The sequence below is a fragment of the Pyxicephalus adspersus genome, chromosome 4 (genome assembly GCF_032062135.1).
Source record: "Pyxicephalus adspersus chromosome 4, UCB_Pads_2.0, whole genome shotgun sequence".
In the NCBI taxonomy this organism is placed as follows: domain Eukaryota; kingdom Metazoa; phylum Chordata; class Amphibia; order Anura; family Pyxicephalidae; genus Pyxicephalus; species Pyxicephalus adspersus.
Genome location: NC_092861.1, coordinates 118,644,455 through 118,667,696, shown reverse-complemented (window position 1 = coordinate 118,667,696; position 23,242 = coordinate 118,644,455). Strand labels below are relative to the sequence as shown.

The window sequence follows — 23,242 nt, the reverse complement described above, 5'->3', positions numbered from 1 at the left end:
TACCTTAAGGTTTTACTTCTACTTACAGGAGGATTTGAGACTGGTAAACCCCTCTTCCTACTAGCATGCCTTAGGTTTTGGGTTTTTTTTTGCCAGTGTCCTTGGAGGATGGACATCTTTATTTCAGCTCTGCTGCTGCAAAAAACAACTTATTATTTTGCTTGCACTGACTAGCCCAAGCTAATTTCATACACCGATCTGGTTTTGCTTCCGGCAGACACTCTGTGGGCATTGCCAGATCATCAGGGTCTTTTGTCCTGACTCTTAAGGGTTGACCTGCCATCATGCTTCTCAATCAATGGTTTAACAGCATGGCTATTAAAACACAGATTCTAGAGGACTGAGGTATCCCATGGTGCCTAAATCCAAGAAGCTTCCTGCAAAATCTATAATTGGGTCTGAAAGGCATAACTTGCCTGGTGCGAGTCTTGTTGCTTCAGCTACAGAATTTACTGTGTAGTAACAATACTATATAAACTCTGTGTTTGGCTGATGATCTCTTTGATTATGACCTTTGTAAAATGGATGTCCCAGTGATTTTTTTGGGGGGGTGTAAATTTGGATCTCTCAGCTATTCAGACTTCTATTTATTGGTTTCATACTTGCCAATGAAACAGACGTACAAGCTGGTATATTTTCTATTCTATTTGTAACCTTTCTATGTGGTTGGCTTTTTAAATTTTATACCTAATAATAACTACAGTAACATTTTGATCCTATGAGTTCTCTCCAATTGCTGCACTAGTACTATTGATTATTGACTTTACCTAAGAACTGTTTTTTGCTGCAATGTACTAATATCTTCGAATCAATTAAATCTGTATGTTACAGTATTCTGTTTACATGTTACAAAAAAATCAATAAAAACTTTGTGAACAAACCACTATTTGAACCAAAATTATGATATTGTGATATGTCCCAGGTTCTGCCATTACCTATTTCTGGCTGTGAAAATGCATAAGTTTGTGCATTCATTGTGTTTTATATGTCTTTTCTATTACTACAACTATATAACTATGTAAGTGTATATAAAATACTGGATATGTTCAAGAGTTTGATCTATAGGTTTTTATGTTTGTAGTAACCAAGTTGAACAGATTAGTAAAGAACGGAATAAAGCTAAACAGGACCTGGAGAGAGCAGAAATGAGAAACTCACTACTTGTTGATGAGGTTGATGACCACAACTCTGTCATGGAGAGTCTCAATGAGAGCAAAATCAGGTGAGTTGGGCTAAGGGCACTATTTGTTTTGCTCAGATCCACTGAATCAAGAAATTTAACTGGAACTGTAGAATCAATTGAATTGCAATGTATATGTGGTAGTTGCACTAGTTTTTTTCAGGCTTTCTTCAATGTATTTTCACCTAGTGATTCTGCAAATAACACAATTCTGGTACCTTTGTCTCTGCAATTCTCTATTTTGTCTATAGGGGGATCATAGGATTGGTTTACACAGGCTAGACTTTAAAAATGTCTGCTTTTTTCTCTTGGGGACTTTTGCAGTGATTTTGTAGTGATGTCCTTCTTGGGTTTTCTCAATTGCAATGAAACATGTTCTTTATTGTGAAGAGTCATGTGATTTAGTATTAAAGAAAACAAATGCAATTAATACAGTTAAAGACTGTAAACTACAATATACAACATCATTGTTTTTAGGTTATTTTAGGTTTTAGTTAGCCCTGACTATTCCCTTTGGTTGTTTTATTCTGCTAGACCGCTACTTGACTTATAGGAAGGGTCTGGAAATAAAATGTATGTTTTTTTTTAACTTTAATTCACTGTGTCTTTAAATCTACTAGTCAATTAAATTTCAGTGAAAAAAAACCTGCTGATTCTTTTAATAATAAATGTTTTCTTTGAAATGGCTAGGCTTTTAGGTTTCCATCAAATATATTACAACAAATAGCTGCCTAAATGTGCTGCTTTTTGTTAAATTGATTTGAATTTATCCAGTATTGAATCATTTGGGACAGCTGACTTTGGGGGTATTAATGATATCTCAGGACACCATCAGAATGAAGTTTTAGTTAATGATGCTGGAGTTTTTCTTTTTTTTGTGTGGTAATGAAAAGACAACACCTTGGGTCAAAGCTAGATTATTTTAGAATCAATCTGCACTCTTATGTCTGGTTGTTACTGTACACATCCTTAATTGTTGCCTGTGCAATCCCAATAAAGAACATATTTGAAAAAACATAAAAGAAAAAAATTATGCTCTGATTGTTGAAATCCTTAGAAAACTAGTTAGTTAGTGATAATATGGTTTCCCTAAGTCACCAACATTGAACATTGAACCAATGATGTTGCCTATAGCAGGCCTTTGCCTATGTATTCTCATTGTAGCTTTCATTTTATATAAACTAGAATGTTTCTTGGCCAGTAAATTGTTCTATAAATGACAGCTGATGATATGGATTCCAAAATTTTCCTTTTGAGATACTTTGTATTTAGGCATTATTAACTTTGACTGTTTCCGCTATAGTTTGATATGTATTTAATATATATATGTTTTATGTAGGGATCTGGAACAGGAATACAGACAGCGCTTGTCTTCTATGCGATCAGAGCTGGAGAATGAGAAGGAACAAATCATACAACAGAATGACCAACAAAAGAAAAAGCTGGAAACTGATTTGGCTAATTACCAGATTGAACAGGCCTATCTGAAACACAAACTGGATTTATCTGTTAAGGCAAGAAAAGCCACATTTCAAGTTTCATTTCATGTTTCATTATAATATGACTTATGAGCTAGTTTGTTTTATATTTAGAGCTGCATGTCTAAATATATTATATTAAACTTAAAACCAGGTAAACTCCTGGCATTGGATTGCTTGCAAGATCAAAAGATACATTTTCTGTACTTGCTGAAAATGTTCTTAGCCTATAAAAAAAGAATACTAATAAAGCCCCACCTCTAAACACTTTGGAACTGTAATATATTTTTAGATTTGGTTTTAGATGCATCTTAAGATGCTTTTGTCTGTTCCCAGCATCTCCTGCACACCTTTCTTAGTATAGTTTCTTTCTGAACTTGGCCACAAATTCCCGGACATTGATGGTAATGTGAAGCAGAATAAGAAAAGTTAATTGTTGTTAGTTTTGGGGCTTGGTGCTGCCTTAGGCAATGATCTGTTCGTGCAGTTATAGGTATTGGAGCCACGTACATTATGTCATGTACATTAAAGTCTGTGCAGCTCTGAGTGGCTCTGAGTGGAGCAGCACAGTGTAGATTGCCGGAACAGTGGCCAAGGTAATGTGAGAAATAAAATAGGATCAGCAGCACTCAAGGGTGAGGAGAAGTATTTTTAGACAAATGTATTAAAGGTACAATTGTTTGTTGTTTTATGTCAAAACTTTTTTTTTGGTGCAGCTTTAGAGCTATTGATATGTCCCTATTAGACAGATTCACTGCTATTATTTGTCTTGTGACCTTGGTCATGAGACAGTCCAAAAATTGGTGACTGTCTAATAGGGTCATTTCTTCAATTTGGAGGGATTTTTTTTCACTACCTTCAAGAGAAGATGAGAGAATAGTAATAAATATTTTCAACAGTATCCACAATGGTAAAAACAAACTCTTAGAACTGTCCCAAAAAAAAACAAAAAAAAAACACTTTACTTCCATAGAGCCCTCGGAATCCTCCTTTGTCCTGGTGCAGAGGAAACACTGAGCGCTGCCATCTTCTTCTTCCTTCTTTTGGCTACGTCACTTGATCTCGCATTGTGCAGGTATGAGATCAGGTGAAGGTTTTTTGTTTTTTTTTAAAAAAGTGTGAGATCAGGTGATGTTTTTTTTTTTTTAAAAAGTGCCAATTTTACTGCACATGCATGAGAATGAAACTTTTTTTCTCCCCAGTGTCTGAAAAGCCTCTTGCTATCCCAGGAACATCCCAAAGCTTCCTGGGATATGTAACGTAGGTATCCCAGGAGGCTCTGCTTTACTTTTCAGTCTTTACTGCTGCAGTATAAACATCTGGGGTGGTAAAAGTGAATGTAGCTAAAACTATTTCAACATATGCTGACATAAATGCGATTTCTTGTCTATTTTGTATTAGGGTATAATTAACTATATTTTATTTTTTTCTAAACAAAATGGATATATAGTAGTAACTGCACTGTTTTGTGTTGTAGGAGAACAGCAGGTTACAAAAGGAAATGGTGGAGATTGTGGGAAAACTGTCTGAATCTGAAAGTCAGGTGGCAAAACTGCAAACCAGCCTGGATCAAATACTGCAAGAAAAGGTAATATACAAAGTACATATGGTAAAAATGCACTACAATATATATTTTTACACATTTTAAAACCTTATATAAAGCTCATCTCTACAAAAATATATTTGTTTTCACCTACTAATATACTTAGGTATTTTCATGAGTTAAGCTGGACATCCAGAGTTTTTATTTTTTTTTTTTTTTTTAATTGAAAGAGATCTTCATGCAGCAGGTAACAAAAAATGTACAATTCTACAAGAAAGCTACTGATAAGATGACCTCTTCCCATTGATTGCTTTAGGGAAATTGATATGTAAATATATTAAATGTAAATAATTTTTAATCATAAAAATGTGAACATGTTAGGTCTGGTCAGTAGCGGAAGACGCAACTTTAACTTCAGGTACTGTGGAGCGATTTGTGGGGTTCTATTTATAAACAAGTGAATCACAACATTCACTGAAATATTTCCTGGTGGAGAATAAATCACTGCCATTAAAACACACGGTCCTGGAAGATACTCCGGCGAAGAATATTTCTATGAATGTCAGATTTACTGCTTTATGAATAGACCCCTTAGCGTCTGCAGCTGCAGAGGTCAGTGAGTGTATATTTTAAAGCTAATTTACTGTGGGTATAGGTATGTATCTTGTCTATAGCTACAACACAGTTAGGATTAGTGTTAGGGTTCTGATAATAAAAGGTGAAAGTGTCAATTAGGCATTAGATTGATATTATACTTCAGAAAAGCTATGTCTTGTTTGTATGTACCCTTGATACTTTGCATTGTTGCAAGTGTAAATACTATGTCTTTTTTACATTTCAGAAGCTGACTGATCCTCATAATACAGAGTTTGACACACAGGAGGAGAAATTTGCAGAGATTATTAGAGAATATGAAGTACAGTGCAGGGTAAGTAGCACTGACCAGATTGTGAATATATATTCCGCAGTATGTTCTATTTTGTACCTCAAGCTCTAGGACCAAGAACCTAGAACAAAGGTAAAGTGAGATGAGGGTAAAAAGATGTCATAGTGAATTTTGTCATAATTAGGAAGAGGTTGGTAATTCTTTTATTGTTCAGTAGATTGTTGAGGTAAGGTAATAGTTTATTTTAAAATGTTTATAACCAGACCTGAGCTCCAGTATACACTTAAACAAGAAAGAAAAATTACAAAGTACATCCATTGTGTAGTAGAAAGCAGAGCCCGGGTACAGAATGAGCTTAATACAGTCAATGGGTGATAACCTATGGATGATATAAACAATTAGTGAGTAAAGGTGGGAATTAAAAGCTTAATGGAATCCGATGACTAAAATGTACAAATGCCTAATAATTGTCACTAGAAAAGATTGCTAATGATCGTATCCAATGACAGTAGAACAAATTAAGGCTTTATAGACTGTGCTGTTTCCTCTTCCCCGTAAGTAAACAGCAGTCAATTCTGATCTGACAGAATGGATCAGAAACAACATTGGTGGACAGCTGTACAGGTGCCTGATTTTCACAAAGGATGATTATGAACGTTTGTCTCTGTCAAGGAGACTCTAGCATTTGTCTGTAGTTTCACAAATCAAACTTCCAATGTTGATGGGTTATTGAATTTAAACTTAATTGTGGCAGATGTAGTCCTTTGGGCCTGATTTATTATTCAAAGTCATTTGCAATTTTTTAGCAAATGTTTTTAATCCTGGACCAGATCCATTCCAGGTTTGCTGGATCATGCAGGTTCACTGATGAAAGTGTGTCCTCTCAAGTCATAGAGAACCTTAATAAATCATATCAAGAAAAAAAAACACTGTTGCACATAGTGTTACATACAGCTATATTTTAGTGGGTCAAAAATGTTGAAAAAGGGGATATAGTGTAAATAAAGGAGGCTGATTGTAATTCCCAGGGGAACAGTTGTCTCTCTGCTATTGCAGCTGAATAGCCATCATTTTTCACTTAACACTACTTACAGCAAAGCAAAAATAAATAAATAAAAACTGGTATACTTCCAGTAGTTTTGATTTATTAAGAACCAAAATATGTCACTAAACTCAGACCCATATGTTTATCATGTAAGAGAAAAAATTATGACCCAATTAAGGCAGTTTTTTTTATTGAAGGTGAGTATTTTAGGTAAGTTACAAATATTGGCTTCTTTGTATTCCTGTAAGTGGTGTTGATTAGTTTATAATTAGTCACTTGGTTCAGTCCGATGTATCTTATGTTACTGGCATAGTTTCATGGGAGCAACTGCAAATATGGGTAGTAGGTGGACAGGTTCACATCTGTGATGAAGGTGCTCAAACGACCTCTTGTTCTAACCTTGGTACCAAGTTTTTTGTGTTTTTAACCAATTTACTAAGATCTCCTTAACACATGCAACTAGACAGTGGTTGGTGCTTATGAATGGAAAAGCAGTGAATGACGACAGGGATGAGAATAATGCGCTCCTGTGTACTGTATGGCACCTAACTAGAATGAATGTTCACAAAGCAGTGCTGATGCTGAGACGTGGATGATACATATATATAGGAAGTGGTAACAGATGGCAGTAGTCATTGTATTGCTTATGTTATTGCGGTGATGTTTTTTGTAGGCATAACAAAACTTTTTCTTACTGACCTGTGCCTTTACTTTGACCTTATTTCATTGAACCGTTATTTTACTTTATATGTACACACACTGGATCTGCTCCTTTCTTGGGAAGCAGAGAGTAAAGGTGAGCTTGTGTGGACTTTACTAATGATTGCCTTGTTTTGTAATGCATATAGTACAATTATGTAAATCCTGCTATTAAATTATAACTTTTTTATGTATGAATGTGATTTTTATATTTTTCCATTCACATGTTTTAATTTGTATTTAATAGTTTATAACCAAAGAGATCTGTTATTTTAAATAGGAAATAGCTGGTATCATTTTAAAGTACATATATTGCCTTTTTTTAACTTTTTTATAGCAGGGATTGGATTTGCCTGTCATTTTTTTTAATTTATTTTTATTTCCCATGTGCCGGGGGACTTTGAGCTAACGTCCTGACAGAATAATGCAGCAATCCTTTTGAAAACTGTTCTTAGAGTAGATATTTCCTTCACATTCTATTCCAGTGATAACTATAAGCCTTTGGACTTCTCAATATTTTTTTTGCTAATGGTCAACTAGAGAGTGTGGATCTCTTTGAAGAATCCATAACAATAAAATTAGAGATGCACCTTAACACACTTGATATACTTTATAAACAATAATGAAACTGTATCTTTCTTTTGTTTGGTAATTAAATATCTTTGAAAACTGTAATGCCAATGGAAGCCATTCATTAATTTTTTTACCTTGGCTTTGCAAGCATAGCAGAAGCCATAAATATTATTGTCCTGCGTAAGCCATTATCTGTTTGATATTGGAGCATAATATAATGGTTTGTATCACAGTTTGTATAGAGATTGATATTTAGGCATTACTGTCCCCTCTTACTGTTTCTTTACTCTTTTTTATTTATTTTTTTCTTAGATTTTGTTGTCAGAATTTTTTTTTTTAGATCTGTTAAGGTTCCTATTTATCCAGGTCATTGTATATCTGTCTATAAGTAGTTAGTCACATTCACCTAGATTTGTTCTTGTAATGTTAAAGATATTTCAGTTTTTTAATCTGCCTAACCAGTTCTAAAGAAGCAGCTTGAAAGGCTGTGAAACATCTTCAACATTATAAGAACCAAGTCCAGCTAAATGTGACTAACTGCTAAAAGATAAATTGTTGATCAAATAATGTAATGTCTAATATTAGCATTCATTATGCAGGAACTTCGTGATCAAAATGATGAACTGCAGATCCAGCTTGAAACCCTCCGATCCCAGCTTAGCGAGAGTAAATATTCACGCCTACTGGCTAAAATGAAAGATAACAAGTTACTGCACCACAAGGCAAAAGAAAAGATCCACCAAAGCCATAGTAATACCGGTAAAATATTTTATACCCCATTCTATTCAGAGAGGTAATACATGTTTTTATTCTGTATATGTAATTTTTTTGTTTCTAATACGGCAGATATGCCTGCAAAAAAGGGGCTAACCTCAAGATTGAGAAGAAGTATGTCTGCTGCAGGTTCTAATGGTAAGTAACTGAGCCTATCCTGAATTGGCAGACTTGTATAAGTATGGACATTTAGTAAAAAAAATATAATTAACCTCCCAACCGTTAAGCCCGTACTTTTTCGTATTAAAAAAAGTTGCAATTATCGATAACCCCGTACCTTTCTCACTCCCCACTTACCTGGTCCCGCTGTGCTCATCCAGCGTCGGGTCCGTGTTCCAGCGTCGTCCTCCAGCGTCGATCCCCCCTCTCCAGCGTCGGGGTGCCGTCTCCTATACCAGCGGGACCGGTAAGATGCTGGCCGGCATCTTGTGTTCCCCTGGCCGGCATCTTGTGTTCCGAACACTGGTCCCACTGATCGTCCCGCGTCGTTCTCCTTCCAGCGCCGGGTGCTCTCTGAAACAAGAAGCCGGCCGGCTTTTTTTTTTACATGATTGTGTGTTTCAAACATTTTTTATATTCATTATATCTACTAGACCCCTATTTGGACATATTTCTGTAAGTTACAGGTCTACAATTTAAAAAGAAAATTTCATGAAAACCTGTAACGCTTTTGGTACAGAAATCTAGACATCAGTGTAACGCCCAGGTGGTTAATACCTCATTGACGGTAAACATAAATTGTAAATGTTTTCTTCAACTGTAACACTATAGCATTTATTTATTTATTTTGCACTTTAACTTTATGTTTTAGGTTTGCCAGAAGCTCCTTCTATGACCATGGAAGCTGAGTTGACAAAGCACCAAGTGAAAGAACTGCAGCAAGAAATTGAGGACCTCAAAATACAACTTGAAACCAAGGTGAGAAGAACAGATTTTCTAATGGATTGTCGAAATATATTAAATAAATGCTGTGTCTTTAACCTGAAATGTGTTTTATGTACTCAATGCTTTATTCCTATTTTGGCTAAATGTCAATGCTTTGCTCTAGTGTAAGAGGCAGAAGAAAGCTTCCAATAACTACAGTTAGGTCTATAAATATTTGGACAGAGACAACTTTTTTCTAATTTTGGGTATGTACATTACCACAACTAATATTAAATGAAACAACTCAGATGCAGTTGAACTGCAGACTTTCAGCTTTAATTCTGTGGGTTCAACAAAAAGATTGCAAAAAAAAAAGTGAGGAACTAAAGACTTTTTTTTTAACACAATCACTTCATTGCAGGGGCTCAAAAGTAATTGGACAAATTCAAAAGCTGAAAATAAAATGTTCACTTTTAATACTTGGTTGAAAACCCTTTGCTGGCAATGACAGCCTGTAGTCTTGAACTCATGAACATCACCAGATGCTGGGTTTCTTCCTTTTTAATGCTCTGCCAGGCCTTTACTACAGCGGCTTTCAGTTGCTGTTTGGTTGTGGGCCTTTCTGTCCGAAGTTTAGTCTTCAACAAGTATTTGGGGTGTGAGTGGTGGTTAAAGTTTTGTATTAGTTCTCTAGAACTATGTGCAACCCTTTTTGAGTACAGTAGTAAATAAGGACAGGACAGGAGAAAGCAGGGTTGTATTTTATTGTATTTAGTAAATAACCGTACAGAACATATCAGTTCAAGATAGGCCACAATAAATTCTTGTGGTCTATGTAATATCACTTTGGCCCTAAAGGGCACTATACATGCAACATCCAGCCAGTTATGCACATAAATCGCCTGCACGCTCCTCTGCACGCCAGCAGCCAGGGTGGTTCCTGGTACAGTTTGACATCTGGGACTCATACATACAGATCCCTAACCATACTTATTGGGATTCATACCATGCCTGCTATAGCACTTTTCCTGTTGCTGGGGAGACATTATTCTCATATTACCTAAATTCAGTCTGGGGGCGCACTATCCCTTTCTGACCTCTTCAAAAAAGCACTCTGAACCATACTACAAGACCATACGAAATAACCGCAAGCGCCAAATATATGTTGACATACTGCTACCCCTGAGGAAACCAAACAGGGCCAAACGTGTCCGGTACAACGGTCAACATGAACAATATTTGTGATTGGAAGCTATAAACACGTATGGCGATTTATGTGCGTATCCGGCTAGATGTTGCATGTATAGTGCCCTTCAGGGCCAAAGTGATATTACATAGACCACAAGAATTTATTGTGGCCTATCTTAAACGGATATGTTCTGTGCTGTTATTTACTAAATACAATCTCCTGTCACTTATTTACTACAGGTGACTGACTTGAGCATTCAAGAATATCCCACTTCTTTGCTTTAATAAACTCGGGGGTTGCTTTGGCTGTATATTTTGGGTCATTGTCATCTGTATTATAAAACGCCTTCCAATCAATGTGACTGCATTTAGCTGGATTTGAGCAAACAGTATGTTTCTGAACACCTCAGAATTAATTCGGCTGCTTCTGTCCTGTGTCTCATCATGGATAAACACTCGTGTCCCAGTACCACTGGCAGCCATGCACCCCCAAGCCATCACACTGCCTCCGCCATGTTTTACACATGATGTGGTATGCTTTGGATCATGAGCTGTTACACGCCTTCTCCGTACTTTTTTTCTTGCCATCATTCTGGTTTTGTTTTTCAAGAACTGTGCTGGCTTTTTTAGATGTTTTCTAGCAAAGTCCAATCTAGCCTTTCTATTCTTGAGGCTTATGAGTGGCTTGCACCTTGCAGTGCACCCTCTGTATTTACTTTCCTGCAGACTTCTCTTTATGGTAGACTTGGATATCGATACGCCTGCTTCCTGGAGAGCGTTGTTCACTTGGTTGGCTGTTGTAAAGTTTCTCATCACCATGGAAATGATTCTGCGATCATCCACCACTGTTGTCTTCCATGGACGTCAAGGTCTTTTGGCGTTGCTGAGTTCACCAGTGCTTTGTTTCTTTCTCATGATGAAAATCTTCCACATACAACCCCCCCCCCCCAATCAACTCCAGGCCTTTTATCTGCTTAATTGATAATGACATAACGAAGGAATTGCCCACGCCAGTCCATGAAAATAGCCTTTGAGTCAATTGTCCAATTACTTTTGAGCCCCTGAAATGAAATGATTGTGTAAAGAAAAGGCTTTAGTTCCTCACATTTTTATGCAATCTTTTTGTTCAACCCACTGAATTAAAGCTGAAAGTCTGCAGATCAACTGCATCTGAGCTGTTTCATTTAAAATTATCTGGTAATGTACAGAACCAAAACTAGAAAAAAAGTTGTCTCTGTACAAATATTTAGGGACCTAACTGTATTTTTACCATCCCCACAGAGAGGGGTCTCCAGTCAGTAGGTACAAACACAATGGGTCTGATTTGTTAAAGGTAGAGATAGACTTTTATGGGTGAACTTGGGGGATCCAGCAATTCTTGAATGGATTTCTTAAAAAACAATTCACTATTAGATGGTAAATGTTTTCATTTCTGGATCACTCAAGTTCTCCCATGATAGTCTTTCTCCTTCAGTCTTGGAAAGCTTTCATGAACTAGGCCCTAGTTTTTATGTGGAAAAACAGTAAAGCATAAAAGGTCCCATAAAATAGAGTTCATGATATATTCTGAACTATTTTATGTTGACTTTTCATTATCAAAGAGTTTTTTTAAGCTATTGTGAACTCTACACTGTTTCGGTTCTCTAAACATATCAAGGGTGATATTAAAATAAAAAAATTATTAATATTATTGCACAGTATTTATATAGCGCTGACATTACACAGCGCTGTACAAAGTTCATAGTCATGTGACTAGCTGTCCATCTAAGGGGCTCACAATCTAATGTCCCTACCATAGTCATATGTCAATAAGGTAGTCTAAGGACAATGTTGGGGGGAAGCCAAATAACCTAACTGCATGGAAACCGGAGTACCCGGAGGAAACCCACGCAAACACGGGGGGAACCTACAAACTCCATGCAGATAGTGTCCTGACTGAGATTTTAACCTGGGACCCAGCGCAGCAAAGGCCAGAGTGCTAACCTCTGAGCCACTGTGTTAAAAAAATCTGAAGATTATTTGGAAACTGTCTATTGGCCAGAACTTCCGTATTACCTCTTCTCTATGGCAATATAGAGCTATAAATGTACCCAGAACATGTGCCAAATTATATGGAGGGTATTCAGTGGATTTCACTCAACCTCTTGCTTTTGAGATATCTCTGATGCAGAATTCTTACAAGGCTTTGTTATTTCTAGGTCAACTATTATGAGAGGGAAGTGGAACTGATGAAAGCTAACTTTGAAAAAGAGAGGAAAGACATAGAGCATAGCTTTAAGCTGGAAATCACTGAAATTGAGGAGCAGAAGGCTGACCTTGAGGAACTCAATGCAAAATATCAGGAGGTGATAGATGGCTTGAAAGGACAGCAACCCAAAACTGCTCAGCTTCAGGAAATGGAGAAGAAGTTTGAAAGAGAGAGAGCTTCTATGGAAGAATATTATGCAAAGGAAGTGTCTGCACTAGGCCAGCGGCTATCCAGGGAGAAGGAACAGCTGGAAGAAGAGCTAAAGAGGAGCCACCAGCATGAACTTCAGTCAATGAGGTCTGATATAACTTATTTACTCTATGGTATACTAGAGTAGATGCCTTATTCTGGTCTTGGTGTGCAAACTCTATTCCCTTGCTCTTGTCCAGTGACTTTTCTGATCCGCACTTCTGCCTTACCTCCAGCTATGCTGCTTGCTGCCATTTTGTGCTATATTATCTTGTATGCAGCTGGACTGCAACCTTATGCATGCGTGTCTCAAGAATCCGTCCTCAGGCACTTGCTTGTCATGCATGATGGTATATGTGCACTTTGTGTTTTATATATGTCTTTATAACATCTGCCTCAGTATTATTTGTAAATAAGCACTAAAACTGCACTTATTGTAAGATAAATTGAATTTTTTTACCACAAATTGCATGCCAATTTGCTTTTAGATGGATGGCGTGTTCTGTTACACTCCAACCTTTCTGTTAAGAAAACTCAGGTATGCCTTAACACTGGTGACGGGCACTTGTCACCTTTTTTATGGAAAACTATTTAAACTTATTAACCTAAAAAAAAACACCTTGCCGGAGATTAGATGTCATATTTTTACTTACGCCCTCTGGATACACTTTAAATAATTAAATATTTTTTACTTTTGTAATTGTGTTTTGTTGTCCATAATTTTTGTGCTCTGTTTTAAACCCACGCTAAGGGCCTTGTCATATTGCAATCATACTGCAACACATTGGGCTTGAGTTATTAAACTTCTCCAAGACTGGAGAAGGTAGACTATCATGTGTGAACGTGGGTGATCCAGCAAACCTTCAATGGATTTCCTAAAATCATTCGCTAATATTAATCTTGGATCAGACCCATTTCAGGTTTGCTGTATCACTTCTCACGATCTCCCATTATAGTCTATTTTCTCCAGTCTTGGAGAGCTTTGATAAATCAGGCTCATACAGTTTACCTGTTGACATGACAAAAAATACATAGCAATATGGCTGCAGTACTGTTTACATGTCTTATAACTGTAATCATGTTGCTGAAAGGCTCTTAGTTGTAGATACATTTACAAAAACCATCTATGCATAGAATGGGTTGTCATATAATGGTAAATGATTCATGTGACAATGTTGTTTCTTCTTCTGTAATATGTATTTTCTTCTATCAATTAATATGATTAGGTCTTCCTCTGCATCAAAGAGAAGCATGAAGGAACATTTATAAAACACAAATAATTACTTTAAAAATGCCCAGATAAGGTTTAAACCAGCAATAAGGCCATTGTTGGTTAAAGTGTATGTAAACCTTTGCAATGAGTTATTTGCTTCCATTTGTTCTGTAAAATACACCACTGAAAGCGGATTGCTTTATCTGTTCAGATAGTGAAAAAAAAAAGCTGTTGATTCGTTCAGAAATCCAGTGAGCATGTAGCTTCCTGTAGTAAACAGAGTGGCTGTGCTGTACTGAAATTCGAAGCAGTGTTGTCAGCCTTGATCAGTTAGAAACTACAGAACATAATACACTTCTAAAGCGTGACAACACTGCTCCGCCATATATACAGTACAATGAATGAGTGTTGTCACCTTAGGATAGGAAGTGTGTAACATTTTTGTTTAAATATGCTTGAACATTAACCAGCCTATATTATAAAGGTAGTAAAAAAAAAGCAGCCCTGAGGGACAGTCTGCAGTATTTATGGCATCTTTTGTGTCATGTCCTGTCAAGTAAGTGCGGGTTCCAGATAATGATACCTCGAATTTGCAGTTCCTTTTGCCATGCAGGAATGTATGAAAACATTTTTTTACCTAGGGTTTTCATTGCCTCTTGTATCTCTTTTGAATTTAATTGCTTGTAAATTTAATTGCTTTAAATTTACCCAACTTCTCTGTAGTTATGTTCACTGCTGATTTGCCCTTGGCTATTGCTTGCTCCGTCTTTGAAATGTAGAGTCATCAGTGACAAATATGAGAGGATCTATTGATTTCACTCATATTATTTTTACAGGTATCATATACCTTAGTGCCTCTTTATAGTTCTGTGCAGCCAGGTATAACTTACTGATCATTGCTGGTAAAGTTTCTTGGTGAAGATGCTTCTGCCAGCCCTCACACCACAGTGCTTTGTACTGAGAGAGCTGAGGTACAGCCACATCCCTCAAGCTTAATAATGCAGAGTTACATTGCAGAGAAAGGAAAGGTTGTGTCTATGATATTAGAAAGATTTGTGGGTAGCATGCAGAACAAACAGCCCTGCATTGTACAGGTCGGCAGTGAGGGCCATCAAACATTCCAGAGCTATGGACAGAAGAGTAAGGAATAAAGAACGTGTGTGTACCAATTTCTTTCCTCCATAACCAAAACCCCACTGCATAGGTACATAACAGCAGCCCAGTATAACAGTATAATTCACACAGAGAGCGAATATTTTTCTTTCAGTCAGCTGATTAATAACCTTGCACTGTACAGCACAACCGTTGTGTAGCACTTCAAAACTGAATAAAAGACCTGAATAGGTAATGAAAAAGCATGGCTGTTCTTTACAAATATAATATGTATATAGAAACAGGTTTCCTAAAACATTAATCCATGTTGATAAAATATATCAAATTGATATGTTTTTACATGTATATATTTGAAATAAGGAATATATTCCCTTTAACTCAGGGGTGTCCAAACTTTTTGCAAAGAGGGCCAGATTTGGTGAGGTGAAAATGTGTGGGGTCTGAGGGTTAGTGTGGGCATGGTCTGCGCGGGTTCCACACAGCATACGCCCACCAGGGTGATGTGGAGGATTCTCTGTGCATGTAGTGTGAGTGCATGCTCCGTGTAGAGCATGTTCTTGGAACCAGAGTGGGCGTGGTCTGTGCAGGTCCCACGCGGCACACACCCACTATAATGACGTAGGGGATTCCCTGTGCCAGAGGCTGCGGGCTGGTGGAAATCTGAACACAGGCCACAATTGGCCCTTGGGCCGGACTTTGGACATGCCTGCTTTAATTAAGATGTTCTTTATTCTATTGCTGTGACTGCTGGCTTGGATTAGTATATAAAAAAAAAAAACTTGCATTGTTGTAGGACTCTCTGCTCAGCACTATACTATACTATACTATACTATGTAAGCAGCTATTTATGCACTTGGTTAAGGATAGGTCAATGAGAGGGAATTTGTTTGGTTTTCCCTAAGTAAATCAGAGCTCTTTGGCACAAAGGCAGACTGTACAAGATATTTTAAATATATTATTACCAAAAGAATAACCCTTGGACGGCAAAATGCCCAATCTGTGTCTGCAGTATTGCAACTGCAAGGTGTGAAGTTGGTTGTATATGTGCAGCTGGAGCATGAAACCTTTTTTTTCAGATAGAAAGATTAGAAACATGCCAACATTTTATTGTTGTGTTCCCCTTCTTCCATTGTCCTGGTGACATATGTGGAAAGAAAGGGGTTGGAAATGCAACATTTTTTTAGCAGGACTTGTTTTTAACCATTTACTACTTAAACCAACCCCCCCCCCCATCAACATCATGTGATAAGGGATCCTTGGCGTGGTGTTTTAAATAAATCTGAGATTTGAACCTGTTGATATGAAGTTCTTATATAATCAGATATGTTGTCAATTTATTGACGCAATGCATGAATACCGTATGTCTGCAAAACTAACATTTTCTGAGATGTATGTTTGGTTGGCTGCAAGTTCACATTCTTGTTTGTTATACATCAACTAGTGAGCTGATTTTGTAGTTAATACTGAAGTATCTGCTGTGCCAGTAACACAACAGCTACAAATGTAGCATTTACATCTGTGCTTATTGCCATAAAGAAGCAATAGATACATACAGATTTATTTAATAGGAGGGTTTTGAGATGACATTCATCCAGAAGTAATTTAACTGAAGTATATGTATACCTATAATTACGATCTCATATTGGTTTTAACACATTAAAGACATTTCATTATATTTGCAATTCAAGGTAAAAATAATATAATAAATTTTGCTTGACATGTGAAATGTTTTTTGTTTTTTGAACTATTTGAACTGAGCTGTTATGTTATTAGCTAAGCTTTTTTTCAACTGGATATATAATTTGTCAGTGATGGCTTTCTTATGCAGCATTGGATACAGTAATGTTTTCTTAAGGCATGATCTGGAAAATGTATACATAATTATATTTAATTCAGGTGAACATCCATTTATCTATAGGGAAGAGGCAGAGGAAGAACTGTTTCTGAAACTGACACAGATTGAATCCCAGTATACCGAGTATTGCCAGTCTTTAATACAGCAGCATTTGAATGAAAAGAATGAACTCTTACAAAAACATGAGCTGGATAGAGAGGCCCTTATACAGAATCACATGGATGAGATTAGCCAGTGGCAAGAAAAAGAGAGGGCAATAATGGAGCAATGGAAAAATGATCAGACAAACCCGGTGGAGAAACAAAACGAGGAACAAACTGGTATTTGTAAATTCGCCACTGAGAAGGAAATACTGGAAAGCTACTACAGAGATCACATTATTAGGCTTAACCATGAAATTGAGGGTTTGAATGCACTTGTGGTAAAAGCTAAGAACTCTAAAATAATCAAGAAAAAAGAGCAGCAGTCTTTAGTGAAAAGACATTGTGATCGCTGTACAGAGGAGGATGAAGGACAGCAGTTGTTTTCTCTACAGACAGGAAGTACAGAACATAAACATCAAATATTGGACAATACAAAAAACACCATACAGAGGGTTATCATCTGGCACCAAAATAATCCTGCACCTTTACTTGCTCAGTACGAGCAGGCCTTGTCTGCTGCAGAGGTGATGGAAGGAGCACCATCTTTAAAACAAGCACAGGAGTATGTACTGATGACACTCCAAAAGATGGAGAGCTTGGTAGCTTCTTTCAGAGCACAGCTGAATGAAGAAACAAAGGCTCAAGAGACTCCTGTGAGGTATCAGAAAGGATATGATGAAGAAAAAATACATCTAAGCACCCAATTAAAAAAAAGAGATGAGAGCCCGTTGTCTATGGACAAATCAAAAGACCCAACCTTTGAGTTGCTCGAAGGCGATGCATATGTCACAAATCTGGAATCGGCACTTGAAATGCTTTGCAGAGAGAAAGAGGAGCTGGAAAAACAGGTGGCAGTGTTAGCAGGCCATATTGGCTTAGAGTACAAGCTGATGAGGGAGAAAGGAGAAAAGCAGGAGCTAGATGAAGACTTCAAACCTAAAAGTGCCTGTCATTGCCCAAGCACAAATATCAAAGAGCTTGTTGATGACAATCCCCCATTATACCAGAAACTGATGAGCAAGGACGACGTACTAAACCTCCTACACAAGCATCTCAAAGAGGCAATGAATCAGTGCCAGCAGATGGAACAACTAGCAGCCATACAAATACAGGAAGCCACTGAACAGCTGGAGAGAGAGAAGGAGTATGTCAAAGACAAGCTTTTTGAGCTAGAAGACTTGGTACGGAGACTAGAGCAAGAAACCATATCAAGTCAGGATGACAGGTTAGATGATGAATTTTTTTCCATTCAAACTTCACTAAATGAGCACTTGGCACAATACTAACCCACCACTGATCTTTTGATTTAGGGGGATTTGCTAGCTTGGTCACACTTGTACTAAATCTTATAAATATGTGTAAAATCCATATTGCTGTTTTCCCCAGGCACTAATAAGAAATCATTTTTGAAGGGTATTTTTTGCTGTTCTTTAGGGACATTTATGAACAAAGGAGATACTTCTCAAAACTTTCATTGTATAATATTTACATTTCTCATTTTACTGTTTCCACATTTCTCCTCTAAACATTTATCAACAGCAGTATATTTAATATGTGTTTTATAATGGTTTTACTATATATTTTCCTTTTACGCTATTTATCTGCTTGAGCATTGGTTATACTAACAAAACAAGTTTCAGAATTTAACTGTTGCACAGAAGTTTCTCAGTGTTACATGGTGGTATGCTTTTATTATTTACCCTATTTTTTTTTTTTTTAGCTTTGCAGGTTTATATTGGGCCACATTTCTAGTCATAGACATCAATAAGTTAACTTAAAATGATGAGGTTATTAATTTGTGATTTAAGTAATGCAGTTCTTTTCTTGAACGTATTCTCTATTTTAGGTTGTTTAGGGCAGTGTAAAGCATTCTAAAAGATGACAACTTATTAATAATGTTATTGTCAGTTGGCAGGTACTCTGTACCAACCGGTCAGATATCCACATATTTATCTGTTGTAAATACCTATTGCATTTTCTTTATTAATCTACAGTCGATGTTGCTTTTGTAACAATGCAGCATAATACACTATATCTGCTCCCATACTGAATTTGGTGTATGTTGGTTTCATTGAAAACAGCATACAGATTAAAAAGAGTTCTGTTATCAATTTTATTTTAATGTGGCAGTGCCAGGAAAGACGTCTTAAAAAGGTTCAGTGGTTTTCAATATTTATTCGATGGATTACTAAAATCACTTTTCAGATGTTACACGTAGACATGGGCCAGGCAGACACTTGACTGAATATTTCTCCAAGCCTTTCATTATGACTTACACTTTTTTGATTATATTGTTGTTGTTTATATTGTTTCTAATCAGCCTACATTGTGGTTAATAATGAAGGCTAAAAAACAACAGTTTTAATAATAACGAATTCAATAAGTTTTGTCTTACTGTGTTTTAGCATATTGAAATTAGAGACTAGCATTTTCAGAAGGGCAGCAACGGCTGCCATTAACTTTCTCTCAGGATAGGTGTCCTTCTATAAATAAAAAATACATTGTTTTATTTGCTTTAAATATATGCATTGTATTATCCATTTTTAACTCTTTTTGCGCATGATTACACTTTGTGTTAAATAGCAGGTGATGATGATGATTGTTTTTGTTCTATGTCTGCACAGGATGGAGTTGACTAGGCTTTCTGAAGATAACACTTTCCTCAGGAGCAAAGCTGAAAGGTTTCAACAAGATATTGTTAATCTGGATGATTCCAACAAAAAATATAGGTAATACCACCATATAGCTATGGAATTTGTTTCTACAGGTTAATGCAATTGAATAATAATTCATACAAACAACCATTTAATTGTTGTAACTAACGTTTACACAAAATAATGCCATTTTCTATCGTGGATTTCTAGCTATGTATTAAAAAATTCAAGAAACAAATATTTATTTTTTTTGTTTATTTCTTATATGGCTACATTTGTCTCTTCAAATTGTTGTGCTTTGTATATTTTGATTCATTTTGCTATGCTCTCCTGAACCTATCTAATTTATAGGTCCCTTAGGTTATTTTGCAACTATTGAGAATGAATGGGGGCATGGGGGCAATTTATTGCTTGGGGAAAGAACATAGAAAATCCTAAAAAAGGATCAGTGCAGTTCTGCAGATTTAGGACTAGAGTTGGCTAGTAGATGACTGGCTGCCCTGAATAGGAGCAATCGGGGAGCAATGGTAACTGGTCATGTGAAGCAGAGTTGCAGGCCAAGGGGCTTTAATTACTTATCATTTTCTTTATTTTCATTTGCTTAAGAAGGTAATGAGGCTGTGACATTCATTGTGATTTATTTTCTTTACCTAGAACTCAGCTTGAGGACTTAAGGAAAGAAACAGAGTTCCTAAATAGCAAGCTGGAACAATTAAGTAAACAGGTAAAAAACACAAACTGATCTACTGTTATAAAATTGTAATTCACCTAAAACTGATACCCTCTGATTGTTCACCGAAGGACATTATAGACCATTGGGGCATATGCTTTCATTTAGCTTGTTGTTCTAGTAAGTTGAACATCTTGATTTCTTCAAGTGACCATCTGTATCTTTTTTTTAATTTTTTATCACTACACTCATGGAGGTCAGCTAATATGTTGCAGGTGGCTATTTTTTTAAGTCTACCTGGAAGTGGGGAGACCTTTTATCTGAGATTTCTTTTGAACATCTTGAATACCTGTAGTGATCTCCTGTGTTCCCCAATTAACATTTGTAGAATTGTTTTTTGTACTTTATTATTTTTGTACTTATGTTTTTTATCGATGTCCTATCCTACTAGGATGTCCCTCAGTCAACTGTTTCAGAAAAGGATTTTACAGTCAATTCAAAAACAATATCTATTTTCCTTGCAGGGTAGACTTTAAATGAATAAATCATTTTCTGTACTTCATCAAATTGAGCTGCTCACTGCTCTTTCCACCATTTAACACATAGACTTTGGGAAGGGGTCCTTTGGTCACAAGTTTCCAAGAGGTGTAAGAAGCCAATGGACATTCTCATTCACAAACATGTACTCTAAACAAATTCTCTCAAAGAAAATCCTCCATAATAAAAGCATTTTAGGCAAACATTTGAATCTAAAACCCCCAAAAATCTGTATAAAAACCTGCTGTTGTCCAAGCTTTTTTTCATTTAACCAACATTCTAAGTGGCTACTGACAATCCAATATTTAGAATCAGCCCAACTGAATGGTGTGGTATTGATGAAGCTCTTTTTTTAGTCATGACCCTAATAAGAAAAAAAAAACGCTCTGCAACCCCTTTGACTTGATTTGTTATGGGAAATCTCACTATTACTGATTTCTCTAAGTGAAGTTTCTGAAAACTTCTCAAAGGGTAAATTTTCTGTTTATATTGGAGAATCTACTTTATTGTCTTGTGACTTATTTTTTGCATTCTAAGTACACTGTACAGCTCTGAAGCTAATACGTATCTCTTGTAGTACCAGGACTACCAGAATGAGTTGTCACAATCAAATGTACAGCATGAACAGACAGTTCTTCATCTAAACAACAAGCTACAGGAGGTCATGGAAGAAAAGGACGAAGCTAATGTTACTCTAGAGCAAATGCAGGGAATGATTACAATTCTGCAGACTGAGAGACAAGACCAGCACATAGTCTGGCAAAAAGAGAAAGAAGAATTGGAACAAGAACTGCAGAAAACCAAGCAGGAGGTAAAGTGCAGCCTTCTTGAAATGTGACTTATTTTAAGACAAGGGAAAAATAATGAACTTGAGGCCTATGAGTTGCAAATTAGGGTCCAATTACTATTTTGGATGCTAGATTTTGGTTGTACATAATATTTAAGAACTATTTTTTTAAATAATGCTGCATTAGGAAATATTTTTGTACTTGTAATTACTTCAGTGTGTGTAATTCCAAAAGGAAAACCTTTCCAAAAGGAGTGACCTTAAAACCAAGTGGCATTTGTTGTTTAGGACAGTAAGTGTTTAAAAAATACACTGAAACCAGTTATTCAAAAGAACATTGCAGAAAGTAATAATCATTGTAATACATTTGTTTCATACATAGTATGTACAGTATGCTGTGATAGAGCTTTCTCAACTGAAACAAATGTATCATTGTTCTGGTAACTTTATGCAATGTTCTGATTCTTCCACAAGAAAAAGCAAAAAAAAAAAAGTTTGACCAGAGCTGGTGAAACCACACATATCTTACTTTTATGAAACTGTCAATGTGTTCTAAAAGCCCAGGGAGTCTTTTAGCCCCATAAATCAGTTGGCTAAGCTTTCATTTCAGATGGTGTCAGAGTCTGCTTGAATTGGTGACACCATTGCTCCACCGCACGTGACAGTGTTTTTAGGTCTGGTGATTTGGCTGGTAAGCCCCAGTTAGCATCATATTGGAGAAGTCACATTCTCCTCATACCCAGAAGCCATGTTGAATAAAGTTCCCAAAAGAGAAGGTGAATGATTTAGGGGGTGTTATTTAGTTTTACTTGCAATTAGAGGATGGGCTATTAGCATACATTGTCAGAGGAGGACATAGCCAACAATGGGCCCCTGCAGAGCTGACTTGGAGCCCTTGATTGGGCCCCTCTTGACTGAAAAAGGTCTGGGTCCTATGTCCACCCTGTACACTGTCAATTTGACCAGTCAGTGTAAAGTGACAGTGTTCGTTTTAGGTAGTGGTCATCTTTATAAGTAGTAATATTCATCTTTTCAAAGTTCATATGAAAAGGATAAGAGCTATGAGCAAGGAAGTTAAAATCAAATCTGGACATTTTTTTAACTATTTTATTTGTTGTTTTGATCAGAATGAGAAATACTGGGATGAACTGTGCCAGCTGAATACCCAGTCGCTCCAATTGACAAGCACTTTATCTGGTCTCACTGCACAGAGAGAGGGGAGCTATGAGACCATTCAGCAAATGAATGCTAAATTCCAAGAAGCAATTGAAGAAAAGCTTCAGGCATCTGCACTTGTAGAGCAATTACAGGGAAAGCTAAATGAGCTGAAGAGAGAGAATCTTCAGAATGAGGCTGAATGGCAGAGGGAGAAAGAACATCTTGAAAGCAAACTGGAGACGTCCAAGCAGGAGGTATACTTGTAGTATATACTATACTGTATATTATTATAGTGTAATATTAATAAGCTGCAAAGAATCGCACTAAATGCCTCCTAACATTTAGAGCCCAAATACTTTCAGTTCAGTTTTTTTAGTCTTGCTGCTCATTTACTTTGGAAAGCATGTACAGCCTGTGTAGAAAACTCCTGGTAGCATGCGATAGT

At 36.6% G+C, this 23,242-nt stretch overlaps 1 protein-coding gene across 2 annotated transcripts in view; it reads left to right on the top strand.

Moving 5' to 3' along the window:
* NINL (ninein like) overlaps nt 1-23,242 on the top strand; it is a 67,480-nt gene that overhangs the window by 34,854 nt on the left and 9,384 nt on the right. Inside the window, exons 10-22 of one of the 2 annotated variants that reach the window (XM_072409442.1) lie at nt 1,082-1,222; nt 2,520-2,694; nt 4,136-4,246; nt 5,043-5,129; nt 8,004-8,163; nt 8,251-8,316; nt 8,990-9,096; nt 12,429-12,775; nt 16,912-18,216; nt 19,616-19,720; nt 20,300-20,369; nt 21,430-21,663; nt 22,767-23,051. In XM_072409442.1, the coding sequence (XP_072265543.1) occupies nt 1,082-1,222; nt 2,520-2,694; nt 4,136-4,246; nt 5,043-5,129; nt 8,004-8,163; nt 8,251-8,316; nt 8,990-9,096; nt 12,429-12,775; nt 16,912-18,216; nt 19,616-19,720; nt 20,300-20,369; nt 21,430-21,663; nt 22,767-23,051 (3,193 nt within the window). The remainder of the gene's footprint in view (nt 1-1,081; nt 1,223-2,519; nt 2,695-4,135; nt 4,247-5,042; nt 5,130-8,003; nt 8,164-8,250; nt 8,317-8,989; nt 9,097-12,428; nt 12,776-16,911; nt 18,217-19,615; nt 19,721-20,299; nt 20,370-21,429; nt 21,664-22,766; nt 23,052-23,242) is intronic. The other variant, XM_072409443.1, reaches the window with a different exon arrangement.